The sequence below is a fragment of the Mixophyes fleayi genome, chromosome 8 (genome assembly GCF_038048845.1).
Source record: "Mixophyes fleayi isolate aMixFle1 chromosome 8, aMixFle1.hap1, whole genome shotgun sequence".
In the NCBI taxonomy this organism is placed as follows: Eukaryota; Metazoa; Chordata; class Amphibia; order Anura; family Limnodynastidae; genus Mixophyes; species Mixophyes fleayi.
Window position 1 is genome coordinate 122,249,590 of NC_134409.1, and position 25,090 is coordinate 122,274,679.

Here is a 25,090-nt window from a genome sequence, read left to right on the forward strand (position 1 = left end):
CACCTCTGGCAACGGGTCTGATTGAAACACCTCAATTCAATTATTAACAGGTGTGGCCAAATACTTTTGTCCATATAGTGTCTGTAAATGTATTTACTATAGCTTTCTTAGCATCTTTTGGACAATTTTCCTTGGTTTCAGTTAATTGTTTATTATTTGCCCAAATATATTAATAAAAATTATGACTTTTTTCTGCAGCTTTTTGCAATCTTTGCATTTGCAACATGTGGTGGTTACTCCGGACAACTGAGAGTCAGCGTGGACTGCGCCAACAGAACCCAGAGCGACCTCCGCATTGACATCGCCATCGCTTACCCTTTCAGGTAATATTTTATACTTGCTCTCAGTGGTGAAAAAGTACAAGATGAAGCCAATATTGAAATACAAGCTCTTTCTGCTGCTTCATGTTATGTTAAGATTCAAGGAAATAATGGCCACGGTGGTTAAGATCATGAATAACAGGGATAGATGTAAATCAAGAAAGGACCCTTTAGGCTAGGCCTGGCCAACCTGTGGCTTTCCAGGTGTTGTGAAACTACAAGTCCCAGCATGCTTTGCCAGTTGTCCGCTGGCTATTAGCTGGATATCAGCTGGCAGAGCATGCTGGGGCCTTAGTTCCATGGCACATCATACTGGTTAGATTTGAATGAGTAACAAGAAGGTGGTTAGTTCAGGTAATCTCATATAAGGAACACTTGCTAGGATTAAGTTCAAGTTCCAAAATTCCAAACTTAATAGAAAAATAATTTTATAGCAGTGCCTGAATATTGTGTTGGATAGGAACACTGTACAGTGTGTTGTAGATTTATTGACAAGCAGCTGAAGAATGTAAATTGTAGCTGATTTCAGCAGTAACTTACAGAACTTGTAGCTTGGAAGATGAAGATGATAGCCTGGTCTAGACATTAGGGCAGAATCAGTCAGTTCAGAGATTTAGAAGTCAGAGTAGATAATCAAACAAACCAAGGGCCGGCGCTAGCCCTGAGGTTGCCCTAGGTGGCAGAGCCCTCCCTTCACCCGCACACACACTCCGAAGTGCTGTTCCCCCGGACTCTGAAGCAGAACCCCTGTCCCTGCTGCTTCTTACCTAGGTAGGCATGAGGTGGGGTTGGCATCTTCAGCTCCTCAGACTGGCATTCTGGCGCTTGGCTGTAACATCATAGCCAAGTGCCACAGTCCCAGCATAAAACTGACAAGGAGGAGCAGCATCCAGCAACTTCACATGTGGGGGTGCAGCGGGATCATTATGTCACTCAGTCAGTGTTTTGGGTGCCCCTAACCATTGGCCCTCAAGGCAGTCATCTAGGTTCACAAGTCTGTCCACAACGGTGGCAGGAACTTTTGGGTCAGGGTGAAGATAAAGGTCACGTGGGCAGAACCTAAAATTAACCCGACACTGACAACAGGCCTACACTACTGGGGACTCAGATGACCACAAGCCACACTGGTTGGGTGCCCTTAGCAGGTTGGCCTTCAATGTCTATCTCTATGGTGCATTTTTATTGCACATCTTTTTGGTAGATTATTGGAAATCTGGTAGAACTGTCATATCTTCTTGTGTGATAATTTGACTACTGCCCCATTAGGGGAAGGGGATGATGTTCCCTGCAGTGGGTGGAGGCGTGCCACATTAGATTTAACCCCACTTTCCTAATTAGTGGATGCAAAGAACCCTTAGTTATCACATAGAGAGTGCCACCACTCTGCCCATAGTGTGAATACGGCAAGACTACACATGCAAGACCTGCTGAGATAGGAATGGACATTTGAAGGCACCATGGCATTAAGTTCCAAAGAAGAAGTTTATTAGTGGACCCTATGTGAGTGCTGATATGAGTAAAGTTTTTGGTTCTCATAGCAACTTAGGTCACTGTTATGTAATTGCTGCCAATGTCTCAGCTATTGAAGAATTTATAATCCTATTCTGCAAAGCCAGGCATGTAATGTGTGAAGAGATAGGTCCTTATTGCAATTTTAACCATTAGAACATTTCTCCAAAGATGTCTAGTTGTTTTTCAAAGGTCTCTCATGCATTCTTTTCAGCAGACTCTGGGGGCTAGTAATAATAACATACCTGTCAAAGATTAGCCAAGAGGGACTTTAATATATTTAAAGAGTTCAGCAACACTCAGTGGCATAGCAGCTGCTCCTTCTATTCTAGCACTTATACCCAAAGAAATCCTTGTGCAAGTACAAAGAGGCGTTAAAATGTCCTAAATTGAGGGTTTTGTTTGGTGCCCTATCAAAGAGAAAGTGGTTTTAAAAGCGGAGAGTGGCTACTTTGCAAATGTTAGAGGAATGTCTTTTTCACAGGCTAAGAAAAAAAAATCAGGATTACTGAATATCCCAGAGGATCTGCCAGAATCCATATTTGTGGCACAGGCACTTTTGAACTACCAGGAATGAGGATGGGGGTGCGTGGGCAGTAGAGGTTTCTGGGTGCCGTGGCGCCTTGCGGCACTGATGAGGACGCAGTGCTTTCTCGCAGACCAACGTGAAGCCGACCACTTCAGCAACAAGCTTATCCTTTCATAGAAACTACTGTGCCTGATTGGCTTAGGGATGCTGCACTGTTCCAATGTAAAAATACTGCAGCTTATTTCCCTCCCCTTTCCTTTCCGATTCCAGAGTGATTGAAGATAAAGAAGCTCCATTTCCTTAATAGCTTTTACATACTATCAACTTTGCGCAAAAGCGTAGAATGGATAGAATACTGGACAGAATTAACTATCATCATCTTCACCACACATTCAATAAAATATAAACAAAACACTATAAAAATAAGTAAGGGCAACAAATCAGTAAAAAATCAATGCAAGAAAACACAATAGAGAGAGAAACTGCAGAAGACACAACTAGAAGAAAGGAAACATTGCAAAGAGGATGAGGAGATACAAGGGCCAACATTCCAGAGGGGCAGGGAAGTAAACGGAGTATATAGGGTGGAGGTAAGTAAGAGGGAGAGGTAGGTGGAGCCAGAGGATGGAGTTTTTTTTGGATGGGTGTGGTAGCAAAAGGAGTTAATAGGGATAGGGGGAAATGAGTGGAAGAAGCAGGTATGTGTAAGGAGGGATTTGCCCTAGGATCATCATCATTATCATTTATTTATATAGCGCCACTAATTCCGCAGCGCTGAACATCACATCAGTCCCTGCCCCATTGGAGCTTACAGTCTAAATTTCTTAACACACAGACAGACATAGAGAGACTAGGGTCAGTTTGATAGCAGCCAGTTAACCTACTAGTATGTTTTTGGAGTGTCGGAGGAAACCGGAGCAACCGGAGGAAACCCACACAAACACAGGCAGAACATACAAACTCCACACAGATAAGGCCATGGTCGGGAATTGAACTCATGACCCCAGTGCTGTGAGGCCGAAGTGTTAACCACTGAGCCACCGTGCTGGGTTTAACTATACATTAACTCATCGATTATGTCATGTAGAAAATTTAGCTATCGAATATACATGCTTAGATATTTGCTAATGCCTATGGGTTGGTTTACTTTCTCTTTAATTAATGTTGAAAGATGCACTTTAAGATTGGATACTATTACATTCCACTTCTAAGTGTTCAGGCCCCTTTAGCACATCCTAACCTCTGATAAACACAAAGGCTGGGTGTGCAACCTGTGTTCTGAACCTTCCAGACGTGATGAATGGCTCCCATTAGAAGCTCGCTGTGATCAAGCTCTCGGTATAATTAATATCCCCACAACAGGTTGGATTTCACTTGCAGACACTGATCAGCTCATATTGCTGTGAAAAATATCACTGAGATCCAGTTTATCTTCCACCCTAAGTTAATCGTGTATATATATATATATATATATATATATATATATATATATATATATATATATATATAATTGTATAGAGGAGGATCTGTGCTAGACATTTAGCAATATGAAGTGTTTATAGTTACAATAAAATCCCCCACTTATATCTTTCACTTTTGTCTCATCCCCCAATGCAATTCTATGAACCTATTTCCCTCATTTCTATGATCTTTTCTTGCATTTTAGATTGAAACATAGAATTTGAAGGCAGAATAGAACCACTTGGCCCATCTAGTCTGCCCATTTTTTAAGCTATGGTAATCTCATCATCATCATTTATTTATATAGCGCCACTAATTCCGCAGCACTGTACAGAGAACTCATTCACATTAGTCCCTGCCCCATTGGAGCTTACAGTCTAAATTCCCTAATATAGACACACACTCACACACAGACATAGACAGACAGACAGACAAAGAGAGAGACAGACAGACAGAAAGGGAGAGACAAGGGTCAATTTTGATAGCAGCCAACTAACCTACCAGTATGTTTTTGGAGTGTGGGAGGAAACCGGAGTGCCCGGAGGAAACCCATGCAAACACAGGGAGAACAAATAAACTCCACACAGATAAGGCCATGGTCGGGAATCAAAATCATGACCCCAGTGCTGCGAGGCAGAAGTGCTAACCACTAGGCCACTGTGCAACCTCAAACCCTCTTTGATCCTTTATTCTTTGTAAGGATAACCTTATGTCTATCTCAAGCACGTTTAAATTGCTCTACTGTAATAACGTCTACCACCTCTGATGGGAGGCTATTCCACTTATCCACTACCCTTTCTGTGAAGTACTTTTTCCTCAAATTTCCTCTGAATCTACTTCCCACAAATGTCAGTGCATGTCCTCATGTTCTAATACTTCTCTTCCTTAGAAAAATGTTTCCCTCCTGTACCTTGTTGTAACCCTTGATATAATTGAACGTTTCTATCATGTCCCCCTTTTGCTTTCTCTGCTCCAAATTATACATATTAGGATATTTTAGTCTTTCCGGGTAAGTTCTGTACTGTAGGCCATTTACACCACCTAAATTACCCTGATACAGTATTTTGTACTGTCATATAGCAAAGGATTTATTACTGTAAGCTTTAAGAGCAGTAATTCAAGATTTAGTCATGAAAAGGTTTCAACATTCTGTACAATATTTATGAATGGATATGTATGTTTATTTTCTAACATTATCGTTTTAATTTATTGTGCAGCTGTAAACATTCTATATGCTGGAACAAAGTATTTAACAAAATATTGCATAGGGATCAATTGAAAATTGCATTGTATTTTACATTAAAAATTGAAATACTAATTTTAGACCTTTTGGAAATCATTTATGAAGGGTTTGTGGAAATTTTGTGTGCATTTATGCAGTGAGTATAGATTTCTGAGTGTAGGTGTGCACTCTATGGGCTAGATTTACTAAGCTGCGGGTTTGAAAAAGAGGGGATGTTGCCTATGGCAACCAATCAGATTCTAGCTTTCATTTATTTAGTACCTTCTACAAAATGACAGCTAGAATCTTTTTCAAACCCGCAGCTTAGTAAATCTAGCCCTATGTATTTGTGCACTATTGAGTGTAGTTATGCTTTGAGTATATTTTTCCACATTCTACAGTATGTGAACTTGTAGAACTTGGAGATTCTGTGAGTGTCTGCTGACATGAAGATGAAAGTTCCAGAGAACAGGTGCAACACCAGAGAGATCCTGATGGCGTAAGTGAGAAAAAGTGATCAATGAGGAAGAAAGAAGGAGGTCATGTGTGAGTGGAGGCTCCGTTTGGGGATTACCTGGAGAGTAGGAAGGAGATGTAAGAAGGAACATTAAACTGTATCCTGTGCATGATAGGGAGCACTGTACAGACTGGCAGAAGAGTAACTCTTGAGGAGCAGGAGAACATACTTATGAGTCCAGTTGCAGAATTCATATCAGTTTAGGGTAGAGTTCGTCTGCTCAATGGTAGACTAGACCTCAGAGGAGAGTGCTGCAATACTTTAACCGGATTATTTTAATGTTTCATGTGTAAGAAAAGGGACGGATGTGAGAAATGTTTTAAGACTGAAAATAGGGACTGTACCACTTTAAGTGCTACACGCACTTTTCCCTAAAGTGGACCCTTGTGTAGATCCCAATAATCAGTCATTTGTGATAACAAGTTCTAATCTCTGAAAGCAGGACTGTATTGTTTGATTGTTGGGATTTTAATGGAAAATTTACTAGGTAGATTTACGTTATCCCACTTCCAACACCAACTACTTATACTGTAAATCTCAGTAGTGGAGAGTTGCATGAAATGCTGCTAAGTACAGATTGTCCAAAGTGATTATTTTCTCTTCTGTTTAGTATTAGTAATACTAATGACAAAAGTACAGAAAACGTAGCCAGCAATAAATCTATCGCAAGAATATACACACAATTGAAAAGTTGTGCATAGAATGTATCTTCCCCATGATGCGTTGCTACAGTCGATCATGCAATTACCTTACAAGCACCTATTTTGCAGCCTGAGCAATTGCCACTTATATCACCAGGCGTTTCATCCATAATAATAAGTATAATAAGTCATTTCACTGAAAGCTAGACAGACAAATTGTACATTGTTTTCCTTGTCAGGATTTCCTAACACATGCAGGATTTATGATCATCAGGTGACAAATTCTAGGCTTTTATTTTCTGAATACTAAACAGGCCCATACATCTTAAATCTCGATAAACAGAAATAAACAGTTCAATTCAACCTCAGAAAACGAGTCCCAGAATAGGAACATGCAATTTGTGAGGAAAATACATTTTTTGTTGTTTGGTAAATGAGTTCATGCTGCTGGTGCTCTGTCACAACTAAGGCTTATTTATCATACTTTTCTAGCTATAAAGCAAGGGCGAAACCTCTGTAAAAATAGCACTAGATTTATGGGACACAATTATACCTGAGGTTTTAGTTTTTATTTCATTTGCTGGCTAATACATCGTTTACAGATTTGAAAACGCAGTGTATTATAAAAGCACAGATGGATTATATATTTTTCTTTTGTTAACTTAAAGATTAGCTGTACTCAGAATATGATTTTGCCTAAATAAAATCCTTATGCTGTCTACTACAACTTACTGGAACAGCCCTTGGTAATTATAATAGAATTTAGACCTGAAATCACCTGCTTAAAACTCAGAAACACACCCTTGCTGCCATTTCACACATAGGTTGTTAAAGACACTCCTTTCCTACCTCTGCAACTCTGGAAAACAAACTGAACTCAATTGGTTATTACTGTAGTTGCAGAGGTTGATAAGGAGTGGCAGACTTTAGTAATCTGTCAGATGGCAGCAACAGTGTGTTTAAAAAATCATTTTTAGGGAAAAGTGCTATTTCAGTTTCATTTTTGAGTGCAGTTACTTTTTAATATATCATCTTAAAATTGTATAAATGTAGAAACTCATAGTTTTGTTTTTTGAAAAGAATCCCCTTGACTTTATATACTACTAATGTGCAGATTGCTAGATTACTCACCACTATAGACGTAGGGGTATATTTACTAAACTGTCGGTTTGAAAAAGTGGAGATGTTGCCTATAGCAACCAATCAGATTCTAGTTATCATTTATTTAGTACATTCTACAAAATGACAGCTAGAAGCCGATTGGTTACTATAGGCAACATCTCCACTTTTTTAACCCCGCAGTTTAGTAAATATAGCCCATAGTGTTAGTCTGTACTATAAGTATCAACAATATTTCATTTTACAGGTTCACGCTGCATTGCAGCTAACAAGACTACATATTTACACATGTGTTGGATCCCTCCTCTCCATCAGTGCTGCTATGATGCTACATCAAGGGGTAAATTTATCAATATTATGTAGCACACAAATATCAACTTTAAATTTCAGTGTACAAATAAGCTATCAGGTATTTGTGTGATACATGAAAAAACAGTCAGTATTTTACTTATGTGCAAAACAGAATACTAATTTGCACCCCATGCATTGTAACATGGTTTTGTCCAGGAGACTGAAATAAGAAGTTTCTCAAGTTAAGATCCTTAATGATTCAGGCCTCTGGTCTGAATTGAATCCACGGCCCCGGTTATAATAATTTTCCACATTTATACTACAACAAATGATACAGCAATTTAACACTTTAAGGTACCTTACACACTGGTATTAAAAATCATGCTTTTATGCATTTCTAAAAAGGTATGTGTATTGGTATGTGGATGGAGCCTATTGGCGACAAACATTCCATACCAACTTGCGCTTGCGTCTGAGCGGCGTGGAAGGTATGCCCCATTTGCTCCTGTGCACTCTAAGTATTGGTAAGTATTACCAAACAAAATGTGCGGGGTCTGTGTATCTGATATATAAATAGTGTGTGTTCTACTTTCACAAACTGTTGCTGGGGAAGCGTATTCCTCCATGAATTATACATCTACCTCTGTATTAGCATTTCCATACTGATATTCTCTCTCTCATTAAGCATTTTTGAAATTAAGACTTTTGCAAACTTCTGATATCCTATTTATTATTTAACCACTGCTCTGTAGCATGTTTTTTTGCCTCATTTATATAACATTTATAAGAACCATTAGGGTTTTTTCAAGCTCTTTGATATATTTCATTAAACAAACATGACTAGGGTATTTAAATAAACAGTAGAGAAAAATAAATGATATGCAGAACATAGCGTTACTATATATTATTAAAGACAGTAAGGGGGATTTACTAATCTACATAAAATGCAGATGTACAGAGTGATGTCATGGGTTTATTTCATACTTGCCAACTTTTCCTCGTTGGCTTCAGGGAGATCCCGGGGGAGGTGGGTGTTCGGGGGCAGGGCTTGATGAATCACATCATTTTGGGGCTAAGATAACGCTATATTTGCACCATTAAGTCGCGCCCACTCGCCATTTATCTATTGCGGGGCTGAGAACCGGAAGGTTGCCCTGCTCTCCCGGGAGCCCAGGAGGTCTCCCAGAAATGCAGGAGTCTCCCGGACATTCCAGGAGAGTAGGCAAATATGCGTTAAAGATAAACAGCTAATGAATCTCTAGAGACTGAAGTGTCTTTTACATTTCTGTCTCCATTAATTAAGTCATGTTGTCTTACCTGTTAGTCTTTTATTAAATCTTGGTCTCCATGAAAATGGCCATCTCCATAGGCATCAACACATGGACATAGGACACAATTTCTGAACTGTGTCATCATGCCACAGATGGCGAAGCCAACCACGTCTTGTACTGGCCCAGCATTAAGGAGAATGCCAAACTCTTCAGGGAGTGAGGGAGATCACCCCTATTTCAGGGAGTCTCCCTGACATTCAGGGAGAGTTGGCAAGTATGGTTTATTTCTGTGCAATTGTGCAGGTAAAAGAATTGCTTAATATAGCAAGATAGTGAAGTCTAGGGGTGCAAAGGTTGGTTGATCTGATTGGAGACGTTGAGCAGGTTGGGGTGTTCATCGATAAATGCGAACCATCCACAGTAATGTGTCTCCTACTGCAAAACCTTTTCAGTCAAGGAAAGAAACTTTATATGGAAATGTGAATTTATATGAGAGAAATGCCAATATAATAAAAGATTAACATGTTCAAGTACATGATCCATGATGTAAAGGCAGTTTTGTTTTTCTTACTTTTATTGTATGCACATTGTCATCACGGACAACCATCCTGCCAGTGGTGACACAAAGCATCTTCATGGAGGCACAAATAAATGTGCGCCTGGTGACCAAGTAGGTTGTATATTGGGCGCTATAAAGGGTGATGTAGAGTTTGACAGAAATAACGTTCACTGCATATAAACTGCTTTTTATTTCTGCGAATTCCCACAAAGAACTGGTTGCAGCCATATGTAAACTCAGTCGCGGCTTCCGATAATGGCTGCATGCTGGGCAGCACGGTGGCTCAGTGGTTAGCACTTCAGTCTCACAGCACTGGGGTTATAAGTTTGATTCTTGACCATGGCCTTAGCTGTGTGAAGTTTGTATGTTCTCCATGTGTTTGCCTGGGTTTCCACCGGGCGCTCTAATTTTCTCCCACACTACAAAAACATACAATTAGGTTAATTGGCTGTTATTAAAAATTGACCTTGTTTCTCTCGGTCTGTGTATGTCTATATTAGGGAATTTAAACTGTAAGCTCCAATGGGGCAGGGACTGATGTGAGTGAGTTCTCTGTACAGCGCTGAGGGATTAGTGGCGCTATATAAATAGCTGATGATGGTGATGCAGCCTGTTATGGTTGAAGCGGCAGTACAAGGAGTTTTGGAGCAAGTACAACTTATGTAGACTGAGACTCAGACCGAGATGCGCCTGTCAGGAGACAGGAAACTTGCAGATGCTTGATCACTGTGTAAGTTATGAACTTAGGCAAACTAAGATGTGTTGGCTCAAAATACTCGTGTAACATGTGTGTTTTGCTTGGATGCAATTTCTATCTACATTTTAGACATTAATTAACTCTACATGAAGCTCCGAGTGTCCACATGTTTTCCACATTGTAAATGACTCTTCAAATAGCAATTTATCTATTGTTAATGTGGGCCTCTCTAGAGAATTACATAGTAACTTTAGCAACATTTGTAAACTTGCCAGATGAAGGGGCCTCTGTGCCCTGAAAACTAGCAAATATAAAAATTTCTTTTGGTTAGCCCGGCGGTTCCCAAAGTGTGCGCCGCGGCTCCCAGGGGTGCCGTGGCGCTGTCACAGGGGTGGCGCGGGCCAGCCAATGAAAAAACAAACAACACAAAAACTTACCAATCCGCGTGCCGCCGGGACCCAGCATCCTCCTCTCTCACGCAGTGACAGCTGGGCAGAGGGGGCAGCGTGAGAGAGGGCAGAGTGTCTGGATGCAGAGGGGGCAGTGTGTCTGGATGCAGAGGGAGCATTTTTGCATACAACTAAATAAGTATTTCTGTCCTGACCTAAATACTTAGTACAATTTTTTGACCCAACTACTTCTAAAACAGGACTGCTCAGTAATTATTTTGGAGGGGTGCCTTGAAAAAATTATGGAGACTCTAAGGGTATGATGAAACAGATGAAGCAAGTTCTCATGATTCAGTTGAGCTTTTCGAATAGCCAATCAAAAGAATTATAATAAATGAACAAAGTTTTACATCACCCAAAATAATAAAGAATATAAAAATTCAATCATTTTTATCTGTTAGCCAAAATTGTTTCTTTTCTTTACAATGATGACAATTTACTCCAGTGTATCTGTATCTATAAGGACTTTGTGGACCTGCTCTCCGCATCTCCAAGAGAACAGTTTCCACTGTCCTTGGCCAACCTAAACGTCTAATTAATTTAAGTTGGACCTCCATATTCATATCTCACCATCCAATATACCTTACCACATGATTATAATTGGATTAGACATGAGAAAATACATTTGGCACAATCCAAGGTTCTTTGGATTTTGACTGGTTCAAGGTCCCTCAACCAACTCAGCCAACCAACTCCTCAACATGTTGGCTAAATTTAGATTTAACAAAGTTAATTAACCTCTTTACATGGTGTAATTTGGCATTTCATGGTAGATTATTGACAGACACAATTATGAAATGCATTATTAGATAGTACTACCACTGGTAATTAACAGCATACATGCCACCATTAGACTGCAATGGTAAAGTAAGGGAACGAGTTACATACATTGATGACATGCCAATGATATTCTGTCTACTATTATCCACTTATAGTAGAATAGTAATAGCGAATGGAAAGACTAGCTCTCTGCTATGCTATGCATTTTAGACAATTGCTATCTAGCAGCAAAAGGGTGAAGGGAGCACATAGTAATACTTTCTGCTTTATTGTTCACAGAAAATAGTTGGTTATAGTAGTCTAATTGATAGCTTATTTGTACACTGAAATTTAAACTTGATATTTGTGTGCTACATGAAAAAACAGACAGTATTTAACTTATGTGCAAAACAGAATACTAATTTGCACCCGTTGCATTGTAACATGGTTTTGTCCAGGAGACTGAAATAAGAAGTTTCTCAAGTTAAGATCCCTAATGAATCAGGCCCTAGATCCATTAATTGGGAGTCCAGGAGACCTCCCAGAAATCAGGAGAGTCAGCATATATGAAATAGAGTCCTTATCAAATCACTACTCATGCATATCTGCCAAAATTGGAAATAGGTTGAGCCATGTTTCACCCAAACCATGACCATATTGGGTGATGCCAAACACCTATCCTCAATAGGACGTGCCTTTGGGACACTGAAAACCAATCCTGTTTTAAGATATAATAATGTGTTATAACCACTGTAAAATAGGAACAAAATAATATAGAATCATCAGCGATTTTGTATACAATCATTTGATGATAGTATGTATAGTTGATTTACTGCAGCTCCTGTTAAAGGTAAATATAGCTGAGTAGCATGTTGTGTTGCATACCACTAGTAAATAAACTGATACATCTAATTGGAATGGTTCTGACATAAAATCCCAGTGTGCAGGGCACTCCATTTGTCTCTGGTGGGTGATAAAGCTTTGACACTGTAAGTAATACATCATTCCCGTTCAGACACTTCCTCAGAAGTGTCAGTTCAACGGAGACTTCCTGCTGAGACCTCAGCAGGTCTTCCAGAGAACATCTGGATATAGTGGTGATGTGATGCCAAGAAATAGAATTACATTAGAGAAATAAATGACCATGGATGCTGAATTAGAACCAATATTAATACAAATAATTAGAAATAATTAGAAGGAGAGAGGGAGGTATATAAAAGGTAATTACTTTTTTTGCTAATTCATAAGTGAAGTCACGGGCAGCACGGTGGCTAAGTGGTTAGCACTTCTGCCTTACAGCACTAGGGTCATGAGTTCGATTCCCGATCTGTGTGGAATTTGTATGTTCTCCCCGTGTTTGCGTGGGTTTCCTCCGGGTGCTCCGGTTTCCTCCCACACTTCAAAAATAGGTTAATTGGCTGCTAACAAAATTGACCCTAGTCTGTGTGTTTGTCTGTGTGTGTGTGTTAGGGAATTTAGACTGTAAGCCCTAATGAGGCAGGGACTGATGTGAGTGAGTTCTCTGTACAGCGCTGTGGAATCAGTGGCGCTATATAAATAAATGGTGATGATGATGATGATGATGAAGTCAGGGCTGGCTCTCTCCCAGAGTGATTCTGCTGGCTGTTGTGTGCAGGTCCTAAAGCAGCCTGAGATTTAAATACTACATAGTTGCATAATGAACCATTGGACTTACAGTCATGAGATCCACAAAGTGCTGCTTGTTGAGAGGATCATTAACTAAAAATATGTTTCATGGAGTTCTCTTTTAACTATTTTCCATTTAAGTCCTGTAATTGTTAAGGATGAATACATTATCAAGCAGTGCACTTAGCACCAATGATCCTAGGATATGGGGGTTTCTGCCTTCAGGCTAGAGCAGTGGTCAGGGAACAGGGGTAAATTACCCCAAATGGGGTAAAAATTAAATTCCTGGGGGTAATGCTGCCGATTCACATGCTGTCAGTTGGATTGTAGACCCCTTTAAATGTGAAATTGCTCTTGTACCAGAAGAGCCTCAAGGGTTGGCAGAGGAAGTTCTTGAGCTTCGATGCAATAATGAAGCACGTATTGCATTTGAAAACAAAGCAGCTCTGTCATAATTTTGGATGTCAACAGCTTTAAAGGCATTCAAATTGCACATGAGGAGGCAGTCAAAAAGTTGCTGCCTTTTGCAACAACCTACCTTTGCGGACAAGGATTTTCCACTATAACGAACATAAAAACAAAGACTGTATCCAAATTGCTCTGACATCAAAATGCCCCAATATTGATGCTCTCGTATCAAAAAAAAGTTTTGAGGTTGAAGCTTTCAAAAACATTTTGAATAGATTCAATAAAATTTTGAATTCCAATAATTAATAATATATGATTTCCTTCCTTTCAAATCAAGGGGGTAATGTTGGCGTATCTAAATATATTTTGGGGTAAAAGGTAAAAAAGTTCCCTGACCCCTGGGCTAGAGGAATACCTCTCTTTGGGCAGCAGGAAGAATAGGGCAGCAGGGTGGGAACATTTCTAAAAATAAAATATAGAATATTTTGTCTGGGTGGCATCTAAACTATCTGAATTTCATATTGTTACATCCATTGCCACATACACCTGTTGTCCTAATTATATTGTAATCAGGATTATAAAAATATTATTTTAATGCTATCATGATTAATAATAAAATCTGAATTTACTTTAGTACAAATGATTTTCAGCAAATCACTGTGTGTAAGCAAACAAAGGGTTAATGCTTTTTGATGATGGAAACAGACAGACGTCAGGAGCCCACTTTCTATTACCTTAACTTGATTATTTCCTCAGAGATGCCCTGTTATTACAGAAGAGCAATTTAAAAGCAATACATTCATCTATAGACCTCTGTATATATTTGTAACCTCTGACGACAACAAAATAACATGTGTCAATGACATATGCATACACCACAAGGAACCAATAGGGATGATGCATCTCCTTTAGGAGTCAATATAATTAAATCATGTTCCCTACCTATATGTGCAAAATATTATTCCGTATTTAGTGGAAGTAATGCCATATCTCTTCTATGTTTCAGAAGGGCGTCATAGAATCCTTTTAAGAATCCATTGCTAGAACTGTTCTTGGACAATAGAGTTAAAAATAATCTGTAAACTAGTATACTATCACAAATCTTTAGTGATGTAACTGAGGGTGGGGGGTTAGACAAGACTGGAAAAGGTTTCAAAGTATTTGAATTATTTGGAAAATGTAATTTTTTTTTTTATCACTATGCTTATCAGAAATTTCCCCATATCTTCTAGCCTTTCCCCAGGTGGCAGATTATGCAAAAGGTTTTATGACTGTGGTCCTTCCATTTCTGCATTTTATTTCTGTATTATTTTAAGAAACTGTTATGCATTCATATTTATGTTTGTCACAGTTTATCTTCAACAAACATTTGGAATGTTGACATATTAAATTGACATTTAATAACGTCTTGTCTTTGTGTTCTTAAAACATTTACACGTCAGATAGACTTGTTTTTGTATATATGCGAACATGAACTATCCTTTGTTCCCCACATCAACTTTATATTTACATCATGTTGCATACATCTAAAGAACATTTCCAGAATACGTACATATCTCACACAAGAAACTGCAAAAACTTTAATTCATGCACTCATCATCTCGAGCATTGACTATTGTAATTCCCTCCTTACTGGTCTTCCCAAAATCAGACTTGAGCCCCTACAATCTATTTTGCACGCAGCGGCTAGATTGATTGTCCTTGTAAATCGTTATTCCTCTGCCAAGCCACTCTGTCAGTCTCTGCATCGGTTGCCTGTTTTTCAATGGATCCAATATAAAATTCTTCTACTAGCATACCATCAACAAAACTGCAACAACATACATCTTCTCACTTGTCTGAAAATATCTCCCAACTCGACACCTCAGTTCTGCACAAGATCTGCGTCTCTCTTCCATTCTCATCACTTCCTCCCATTCTCAATTACAAGACTTTTTCGGGCTGCACCCACTTTGCGGAGTTCCCTTGCACCAAAAGACTTTCAAACCTTCAAGCATTCTCTGAAAACCCACTTCTTCAGACCAGCTTATAATATTCCTCTACCACCCTCTTAATCTCCCTAGGTTACCCTATTACCACCCTCTGCACAGCTAACACAGGACAACAACCATCTGACCAATATAGTTGTGTGACTGAGCATACAGCCCACTAACAAATTTGTAACCTTTGGATTCTGGCTGGACAGATATTCAATATGATGTAGCACTTACCCTTGTGTATCAAACCATTTTCCCGTATATTGTAAGCTTCTGAGCAGGGCCCTCTTACCTCTCTTTATGTATGAATTACCCAGTATTGTTTTATTACTGTTTGTTTCCAATTGTAAAGCTCTTCGGAATCTGCTGGCGCTATATAAATAAATGTTGATGATGATGAAGCAACAAAATAACATGTGTCAATGACATATACATACACCCCAAAGAAACTATAGGGATGATGCATCTCCTCTAGGAATCAATATAATTGAATCATGTTTCCTATGTGTATGTGCAGAAACTTATTCCATTTTTATTGGAAGCAATACCATATCGCTTCTATATTTCGGAAGGGAGTCACAGTATCCTTTTAAGAACCCATTACTAGAACTGTTCTTGGACAATAGGGTAAAAAAGGCGTCTGTAAACTAGTTTAGCATATTATCACAAATCTTTAGTGATGTCACTGAGGGTGGGGTAGGGGATTGGACAAGATTGGAAAAGGTTTAAAAAGCATTTAAATTATCTGGAAACTTGTCATTTTTTGGTATCAGTTTGCTTATGAGAAATTGCCCAAATCTGACTGTGGTTCTTCCGCTTCTGCATTGTATTCCTGTATTATTTTAAGAAACTGTTTTGCATTTATATTTAAGTATGTCATTTTGTTATCACAGTTTTTCTTCAACAAACATTGTGACTTTTTGACATACTAAATTGACATTTAATAACGTTTTGTCTTTGTGTTCTTAAAACATTTACACGTCAGATAGACTTGCTTTTTTACATATGTGAACACGATACCATTTTTGTTTAATCTAGAAAAACCTTTTATATTCCTTAATACCTGGTAGTACTTATTTTACCCTCATACAGCTGAGTGTGCCAAGCTCATTTAAAATTCAAACAGTCTGGACAAACATTTTGGTCTGTTTTTAGAGAGACGGCACAATTGAAATATTAATATGTGGCCACTGATAATTGTCCTGAGCACATTAAGAGATCTTACATCAAAGCACTGGGTATTTGCTAATGGTGTCCCAAGGGTTAAATAGGGAGATTGGCTGCATACATCTTACTGACTCCTTCTTTAAAACAATGCAGTCATTCACATCAATATCTCCAAGTAACATTCACATCCATTATCTCAGACTGGCAATTAATACATTTTCTGTGTTAAGAAATGAATAGGTCACTTTTATTAAAAAGCATATGAAATAAGTATTTTTTTATGTATATAAATTACTGCAACAAAAGTTCCAGAATTAAAAAGAACTGAGGTGGCTGAATATGAAAGAATTTTGTTAAATAGGGACTGAAAGAACCCTGCAGAGTTCTTTCCCAGACTGTGCAGTAGCAGTGTGAGGAACTGTGAGGAAGACTAGAGAGTGTGGTGGTACATGGATGGGATGACGGTAGCAGGTACATGTGTCAAGGGGGGAATGGTGAGAGAGCATACGTGACACGGTAAGAGTGAGGAGGACATATGTAAAAATGTGAAACCAATACATGGTACAAAAAACAAATAAACATACATACATCTCCTCTCTTGTCTCAAAATATCTCCCAACTCGTCAACTCCGTTCTGCACAAGATCTGCGTCTCTCATCCACCCTCATTACATCCTCCCACTCCCGGTTACAGGACTTTTTTCGGGCTGCACCCACTCTATGGAATTCTCTCCCTCGCACAGTAAGACTCTCCTCTGGTCTACAAACTTTCAAGCGTTCTCTGAAAACCCACCTCTTCAGTCAAGCTTATAATATTCCTCAACCACCTTCTTAACCGCACTACCTTACCTATTACCACCTGTTACACAATTTCACACACAACTACCCCCTGGCCAACATTGTTGTGTGACAGGATCATTTAGCTTACGAGTCACTTTTACCTTTGCAGTCTGGCTGGACCGAAATGCAAAATGTAGACTTAACCTCATGTGTCAATCTCCCATTGTCCCATAGATTGTAAGCTTGTGAGCGGGGCCTTCTCACCTCTTTGTCTGTTTTACCCAGTTTGTTTATTAGTTTACTATATATGTCCCCAATTGTAAAGCGCTACGGAATATGTTGGCGCTATATAAATAAATTATGATGATGATGATGATGTTGAAGGGTATAGAAAGATCAGCCATTTTCTGGTTAGATTAATTAATCAGCGGGATTAATCTCTCTTTATGGAGTTATGAATGAATACGTATTTATCCCTATGCCCGTGACGTAAAATTGTCATCGCCCTCACTAGAAATATTGCTTCGTCTTCCTCTGGATCTACACAGTTAGGATTGAGCCAAGGTAGAACTTTGCTTGATGGAGATGTGTCTATTCTTTAACCTCACTATCGGGTATATTTATTAAACAGCGAAAAGCCCGATCTCTCGCGAAAGCGGGTGTTTACACCAGAGACAGGGCTTTGTCCTATAGATCAAGGAGTTATTGCCATCCCTTTGGAGATGTGTTTCTCTGTCTAAGAAAAAAAAATAATGAAAAAAATGCCTTAGTATTTGAACAAAACATATTTTCAATTGTCAATAGTATTAAAATATTTATTTATTTATTCAAATATTACATCTATTTAAAAAAAATGGAAAAAAAATAAAATATATTTTTTATTTATTAGTGGAGCTGAAAGCCCCAAGTCTGTGTTTTCAATTCCACTGCACATGTACAAACTGGCCAGCTGGGTTATGCATGTGTAAATACCCACAGACTGGCTGGGCGAGGCGATAAAACAAGCATTACTGCTCCGGTCCAGCCACACCTAGGCAACGAGCGCTGCTTAGCTGCGGTGGTGAGATTTAAATTGCAGCGTTAACTGATTTCCTAATGCTGTGATAAGTGGCAATGGTTATTGCCACATATTGATAAAAAGGCCCCTATGTCATTATAAGACTACATCCACATGTACATTTTATCCCAGTCATGTTGTATGGATTGGAGCAAGGAGTGTGACAAATGCAGTGGCGCACGCAGGGGGGGTTTCTGAGTCTCTAGAAACCCCCCCTGCGCTAACTAAGTGGCCACTGTCCTATACAGCAGCCGCGGCGCTGTCAAAGAAGCGACCGCGGCGGTGCTGTACCACCACAGACGCTTCTTAGCGTGTTTTTTTTTTTTTTTTCGTCGGCGGGGAGAAGCCCCCCCGACAATCCTCCGTGCGCCCCTGAAATGATACAATTACATTCCTATTCGCTTCTAGTCATGACTAAAACACCCCAGAAAAAACATCCATCTGGCCTATGGTGAGAGTGGTACAGATATAGCATCTCCTTATTATGAGAAAGTACAATTTTTACCTCATGAGAAGTCCCTGCTATGGACATTGTGCACAATATGTACATACCATGTGACCTAAATATAGAAATAAATGTATTTACTGTAATGAACAAGTGCTGCTTTCCACACAAGGCTTGTGTTTGCCCTACCAGTTATTATCTTGTGCTTTTATTTTAGGTTGCATCAGGTAGCATTTGATGCCCCCACATGTGAAGGGAAAAGGAGAGAAAACCTCTCGCTGAGAGGAGACTTTTCATCTTCAGCCGAGTTCTTTGTCACAGTCGCCGTCTTCGCCTTTCTCTACTCTCTGGCCGCCACGGTAGTCTACATATTCTTCCAGAATAAGTACCGGGAAAACAACAGGGGACCCTTAATTGTAAGTCTTCCAGTCACTTTAAATGTTGTCTCAGGTGAACAATGTGCTTATATCTATAGTGTGACAATCTAAGAAAAGGAGACAGTGCTCCTTCATATACTGTGCCTGATACATACACACGAGAAACAATCACAGGTTTACCTTTAATGAAGCAAACTCAGACAGCAGCTTTATTATTAAAATAGAATTAATTTACCGTTTACGCCCACCTTTTTTTTAACACTGCCAATATGCTATGCCAGTGTTGGCTAACCTGTGACACTCCAGGTGTTGTGAAACTACAAGTCCCAGCATGCTTTGCCAATATATAGCAGCTTAATGCTGGAAGGGTATGCTGGGACTTGTAGTTTCACAGCACCTGGCGTGTCACAGGTTAGCCTACACTGTGCTATGCCATGATGTTCTCATAGTTAAGGGAGTTAGAGGGTGTGTAAAAAGTCACCTGAAGGTGAACACTCCTGCTTGTTATTTCATGTACTGGAACATAGAAGCCGAGCTTCTGTCATATTTAGCACAACCTGTGGAGTTACGTCTTGGTGATGTTAGTTATTTTGCAATCAGTGTTTAAGAATAAACCTTTTTGCTCACTCTCTTTCATCCATCTAAAAAGTAAAGGGTAGGAAGATAGTAGCATTCTGTGCACACTTCAATGTAACGTACCTATAACATATACAGTAATAGTATGTACAGTTATATGTAGCATAGATATGTCTAGAGAAGCCAGTATTAAAGTTATTTTATCGTTTACCAATAATCATTGTCTGCTGCGATTTGTGTGGTTCCAACTCACAAAGCGATTTATTAGCAAAAGCAAAAGAATAACAATTAAATAAATAAGTACAGCCGATACATACACTGTGCTGTGCTGGATCCAGCTTACAGTCATTCAATCCTGAAGTCTGTGGTGAAAGAGATGCTGGTTCCAGAGAGCAATATATATACATTTGGTGTTACAGTAAATACAATACAGATGACGTGGCATGTTTCCATAAGTTCAGGCTCCAAGACAGTCCAGGATAGTGTAGTTCATACTTGCCAACTCTCCCGGAATGTCCGGGAGACTCCCGCATTTTGCGAGAGTCTCCCGGACTCCCGGGCGAGTGTGGTAATCTCCCGAATTCTGTCCACTTCACTAGGAAGTGCCCCACTTCCTAGTGATGTGGGCAGAATTAGAGTCCCGGTGAATTGCGGCGTTTGGCCCCAAATGAGGCGTTTGCATCATGACGTCACAGGGGGCAGGGCCAAAATGACCCGATTTTGGCCGTCTCGCCCCCCTCACACCCCCCTCCACTGGCTGGCTCCCGGAAGGGAGCTGAAGAAAGTCGGCAAGTATGGTGTAGTTCATAGGTCAGTTCAAACGACACCCTCCAAGGGTGGGAATCAGCTCTCCAAGGGTGGGGGTCAGCTCTCCAACAGCTGCATACTAATCTTCCCTCCGAAAGCTAGTTCAAACTGGTCTATTTACATTACACACACATAATACCATTCTGATAATTTATTACCTATAATCCATATCTTGCATACGCAAGGTGCGATCCTTTATGCGATTGAACCGGATCTCTAAGGATAAATAGGGGATTAGAATGACACCAAACATGATATGTTTCCTGTAACCTAAACCCTAGATCTCAATTAAGTGCTTCTAACATTATCATATTTAACTATAAATTCAATGCCATTTGTTCAAAAACACCTGTGGGTTGGAACTATTATAAAATGAACTATGTACAAGTGAATGTGTAAGTGTATGTGTGCATTGTTTATCATGCGATTGCGTGATATCACGTGGCGTACTGATCGCAATCACACGGTAAAACAATATTAATCAATATAGTTTCTTTCATCCAATTATTTGACTTCGACACCAGTTTGACTGGAGCTGTAGTGCATATTAAAATAAAGATCATTATGTTTACTGAACTGTATAATAATATTCAACATAAATATTGATAATAGAAGTTGTGAGAATATATTTCAGTATACATAATTGAAGACTAATTCTTCTGTGCATTCTTCTGGCTGTTATAGAGAAATAGGGACATTTCAATGTAGAAATCTTTCGAAACTGGGATTGTCCCTGGATATTAGTAAGAGTTAGCAACTATGTTCTATATCAGTGAAAATAATATATTTAACTTGTACCTAACTGTAAATTAATTAAAAGTATTTTTATATACTTTAAAACTGAACTGTGGGTTCCAAAGTTCATTCCAAAATTCCATCCCAGGATGAGCTGATGTAAGTCCTAATATTTGATAAAGGAAAAGTTATACTGCTACCTCTTTATTGAAGACATTGATCCAACATTCCCTGTGTTTGTATGACGACATCAGAGGTAATTAGTTTGATTAAAGGAGAACTATAGTGAAAATTAAACCACCTGGATGATCTGAAGACTTTGAAAAAAATAATAATTTGTGAATAAATGAGATGCAAAGTCTTTGCAGCCTTGCCATGTTTGCCTACACTGTGAATTGTACTAGAAAATCCTACAGGAGAATCTCAGGGTAGGAAGCTGAAGCTTAACAGAATTGCATATGCATACACCACGAAGAACCTATAGGGATGATGCATCTCTAGGAATCAATCTAATTAAATCATGTTTCCTATGTATATGTGTAGAAACTTATTCCATTTTTATTGGAAGCAATGCCATATCGCTTCTAAATTTTAGAAGGGAGTCACAGTATCTTTTTAAGAACCCATTGCTAGAACTGTGCTTGGACAGTAGGGTAAAAAAAGCATCTTGCAGCACACATTTTAAGCACACATGTAAATCGACAAGGCAGTAGCAGAAGACATATCACATTTTTAAATAATTACTTTAAAGTTCTGACCTTAACCAAATTGAAATATTGTGGTATAAAATGATGCAAGCAGTTAATGCTAGCCATTGCAAAATAGTTGAAGCATTTCTGTAAAATAGAATTAACCATTGTTCCTGTTGAGGTCGGAACAATGCATCGCTGGGGAGGGGCCTGGCAATGCCGCTGTAGCCTCCCGTGTCCCAATCTCTGCTTCTGAGCATGCTCAGTCCACTCTGAAGAGGACTCTGCTCTGTTTTTTTCTAGAGCCGAGAGGAGTGTTGCAGGGAGCAAGGGGAGCACCCATAGTTGTTCCACCACTGCTTATAGGTCTCCTATAAATTGTAAATAAAATAAAAAAAACAGGACACATTTTGGATGTGAAGTTTACTTAGGCCATTAAATCCACCCTGTTCTTCTTTTGGACTACCATGAAAATACTTCTGTTCTGTTAGTTTGGGTACATTGAATAATCACGTACATTAGGTTACTTTAAAAGAACAGTCTAAACTAGAGTGTCTACAACAGAGTGATCATTTGGTGGAGAAGGTGAAGGAGGCAACCAATGCACAAAAATATTATTGTGATCTGATCTGTCCTCTTACATTTGGGCAGACGATTTATGAGCCACCAGCGGAGATTGAAGATGTCATTTGTGTTTTGAGATTGTCCCTGCAACGTTCACTTATTATTTGATGCCCTGTCAAGTTCAGTGAGTAGAGCACATCTCAGAAACAGAACGGCGACAAGGATTACGGACAGGATTAAAAAGGTTTGGACGGGGGGAGCCTTCAGGGAACACATAAAACAAGTTTCCAAGGGAACAGCCGACTGATGAAGCATTTTGAAAAAATTCCCATCAGATGTAACCTTTTCAGTCTTACCTCTTCTTGTATTTGGTAGAACATTACAGTTAGCCTGAGATGATGTAGGTCAATTACGGAGAGGCCAGAGAAAAGACATGGTAATGTCTTTTAAGCAAAGTAAAAGTATTAGTTAAAAAGCTCATATTTTATTTAAGACAGAGTTTTAATGCTAAGAATTTGATGTTTTGTTGCAAAAAGTGAACAAAAATACTCCGATTATGGTGATTTCTCTTGATTTCAATTATATGTTGAGATATCTTGTTGTTCATTAAAATACTGATATCTGCTTTTCCCACGACACTGTGGTATAAGCTCCCTGGAAGCAATCGTATGATGAATAAATAAAATTTTCTGCTTGTAGGATGCAGACATGTTAACCCATAAACTTGTACAGTCCAGACCCTCATAGTTTATCAGAGTGCATTTGAACTGTCTGTATTAACTAGCAGGTGACCCAGTACTTGCTTGGTGTCCATATCAGCCACATAACAAATACACCAATATCACGTACAGACCTCCTTGCACATACAGGGCCAAGGCAAGGTGAGAATTTAATCTTAGGTGGTACAAATGCAAGGGAAGGATAGAGACTTACATCGCTTATGCCATAGATTGTAAGCTTGCGAGCAGGGCCCTCTTACCTCTCTGTCTGTACGTATTACCCAGTATTGTTTTATTGCTGTTTGTTCCCAATTGTAAAGCGCTATGGAATCTGCTGGCGCTATATAAATAAATTTTGATGATGGTGACGATGATATCAGCATTCAGTCCACACATGATCTGTTCTCCAGTCATTTGCCTCACTAATTAAAGGAGCAAGTACAATGTCACCTGTGCTTCCTTCTATAGTCATTACATAACCAATGCAGGACAGGCAGTGTGAGCGGAGGAGTTACAGCAGTGGGAGTACAATTCCTTTATCTTGTGTGTATGTGCAGGTGTGGATGTTGGAGGGTACTGCCAACGCTGCCTCAGGTGGATTAAGATGAGGAATGACCCTTTGCACAATTCCCATTTCAACAAGACAAAGCTATTGCCCAACCTCTATTTCCATTTCATAGACCTATGTGGAAGGCACATGGCACAGCACCTCTGGTTTGGGTCCTTTCGCAGCCACGTGGCACTGCTAGTTTGATCCAACATCATCATCATCATCATCATTTATTTATATAGCGCCACTAATTCCGCAGCGCTGTACAGAGAACTCACTCACATCAGTCCCTGCCCCATTAGAGCTTACAGTCTAAATTCCCTAACACACACACACACACACACACACACACACACACACAGACACACACACGGACACACACAAACACACAGACTAGGGTGAATTTTTTGTTAGCAGCCAATTAACCTACCAGTATGTTTTTGGAGTGTGGGAGGAAACCGTAGTCCGGAGCACCTGGAGGAAACCCACGCAAACACAGGGAGAACATACAAACTCCTCACAGATAAGGCCATGGTCAGGAATTGAACTCATGATCACAGTGCCCACCATTGACTTACTCACAACTGTAGAAAGTAGAGACTTTGTGGAGAGCAGAATGCAATGCACCTGGTATCTCTGAAAGGGGTGGATCTAAACTTTTTTTTTAGGGGGGTGAGTTGGAGAACCACATTGCCTAATCTCTGCTGAAATTAAAAAAATCAGATCGCAGATCTCTGGTGGCATTATAATGTAAATCCCATCCCACCTGCCTGATCTCTGTAATAATGCAAAATTAGACCCCGGGTCTCTGTGGCATTATAATACAGTGTGCCCCCCCTAATCACTATTGCTGCATAAATAGTGTGAAGTCAGACCTCAGGTCTGTGGGGGTTAGACAACTAATTCACTTACCACTCTTGTGGTCCCTTGCTGCCTCTTGGTGCACTGCACAGGCCATGTGACAGCTTCCTGCACTCTGATTGGCAGATAGTTACATGCATTCACCAATCATATTGTGTAGACTTCCCACTACTCTGATTGGTGAATAGGTAGTGCTATCTACCAATCAGTGTGCTCCTGGTTATGATATTGCCATACCCATGTGGCAGAGGGTGCTGTCTGCTGCTTCAATTGTGTTCAAGATCCTCTGCCTATCTCAATCGCCTCCCTCTGGATCCGCCCATATTCTCAGATATATAGTAATATAATTTGTAGAGTTCTCCATACTTAGAAACCGAGAATAGCCCCAA

At 39.5% G+C, this 25,090-nt stretch overlaps 2 protein-coding genes and 1 long non-coding RNA gene across 4 annotated transcripts in view; 1 reads left to right on the plus strand and 2 right to left on the minus strand.

Annotated features, from left to right (window-relative positions):
* The window catches only part of PRICKLE2 (prickle planar cell polarity protein 2), a 938,433-nt gene that overhangs the window by 297,968 nt on the left and 615,375 nt on the right, over positions 1-25,090 (minus strand). The window lies entirely within an intron of this gene.
* SYNPR (synaptoporin) overlaps positions 1-25,090 on the plus strand; it is a 123,706-nt gene that overhangs the window by 80,086 nt on the left and 18,530 nt on the right. For both annotated transcript variants that reach the window (XM_075183359.1, XM_075183360.1), the window contains 2 exons: positions 199-323; positions 19,041-19,239. In XM_075183359.1, coding sequence (XP_075039460.1) covers positions 199-323; positions 19,041-19,239 — 324 coding nt within the window. The remainder of the gene's footprint in view (positions 1-198; positions 324-19,040; positions 19,240-25,090) is intronic.
* LOC142099659 (uncharacterized) lies at positions 22,043-24,822 on the minus strand. The gene is made up of 2 exons (XR_012678589.1): positions 24,753-24,822; positions 22,043-22,378 (listed from the first exon to the last, which is right to left on the minus strand). It is a non-coding gene; the product is annotated as an uncharacterized LOC142099659 (long non-coding RNA).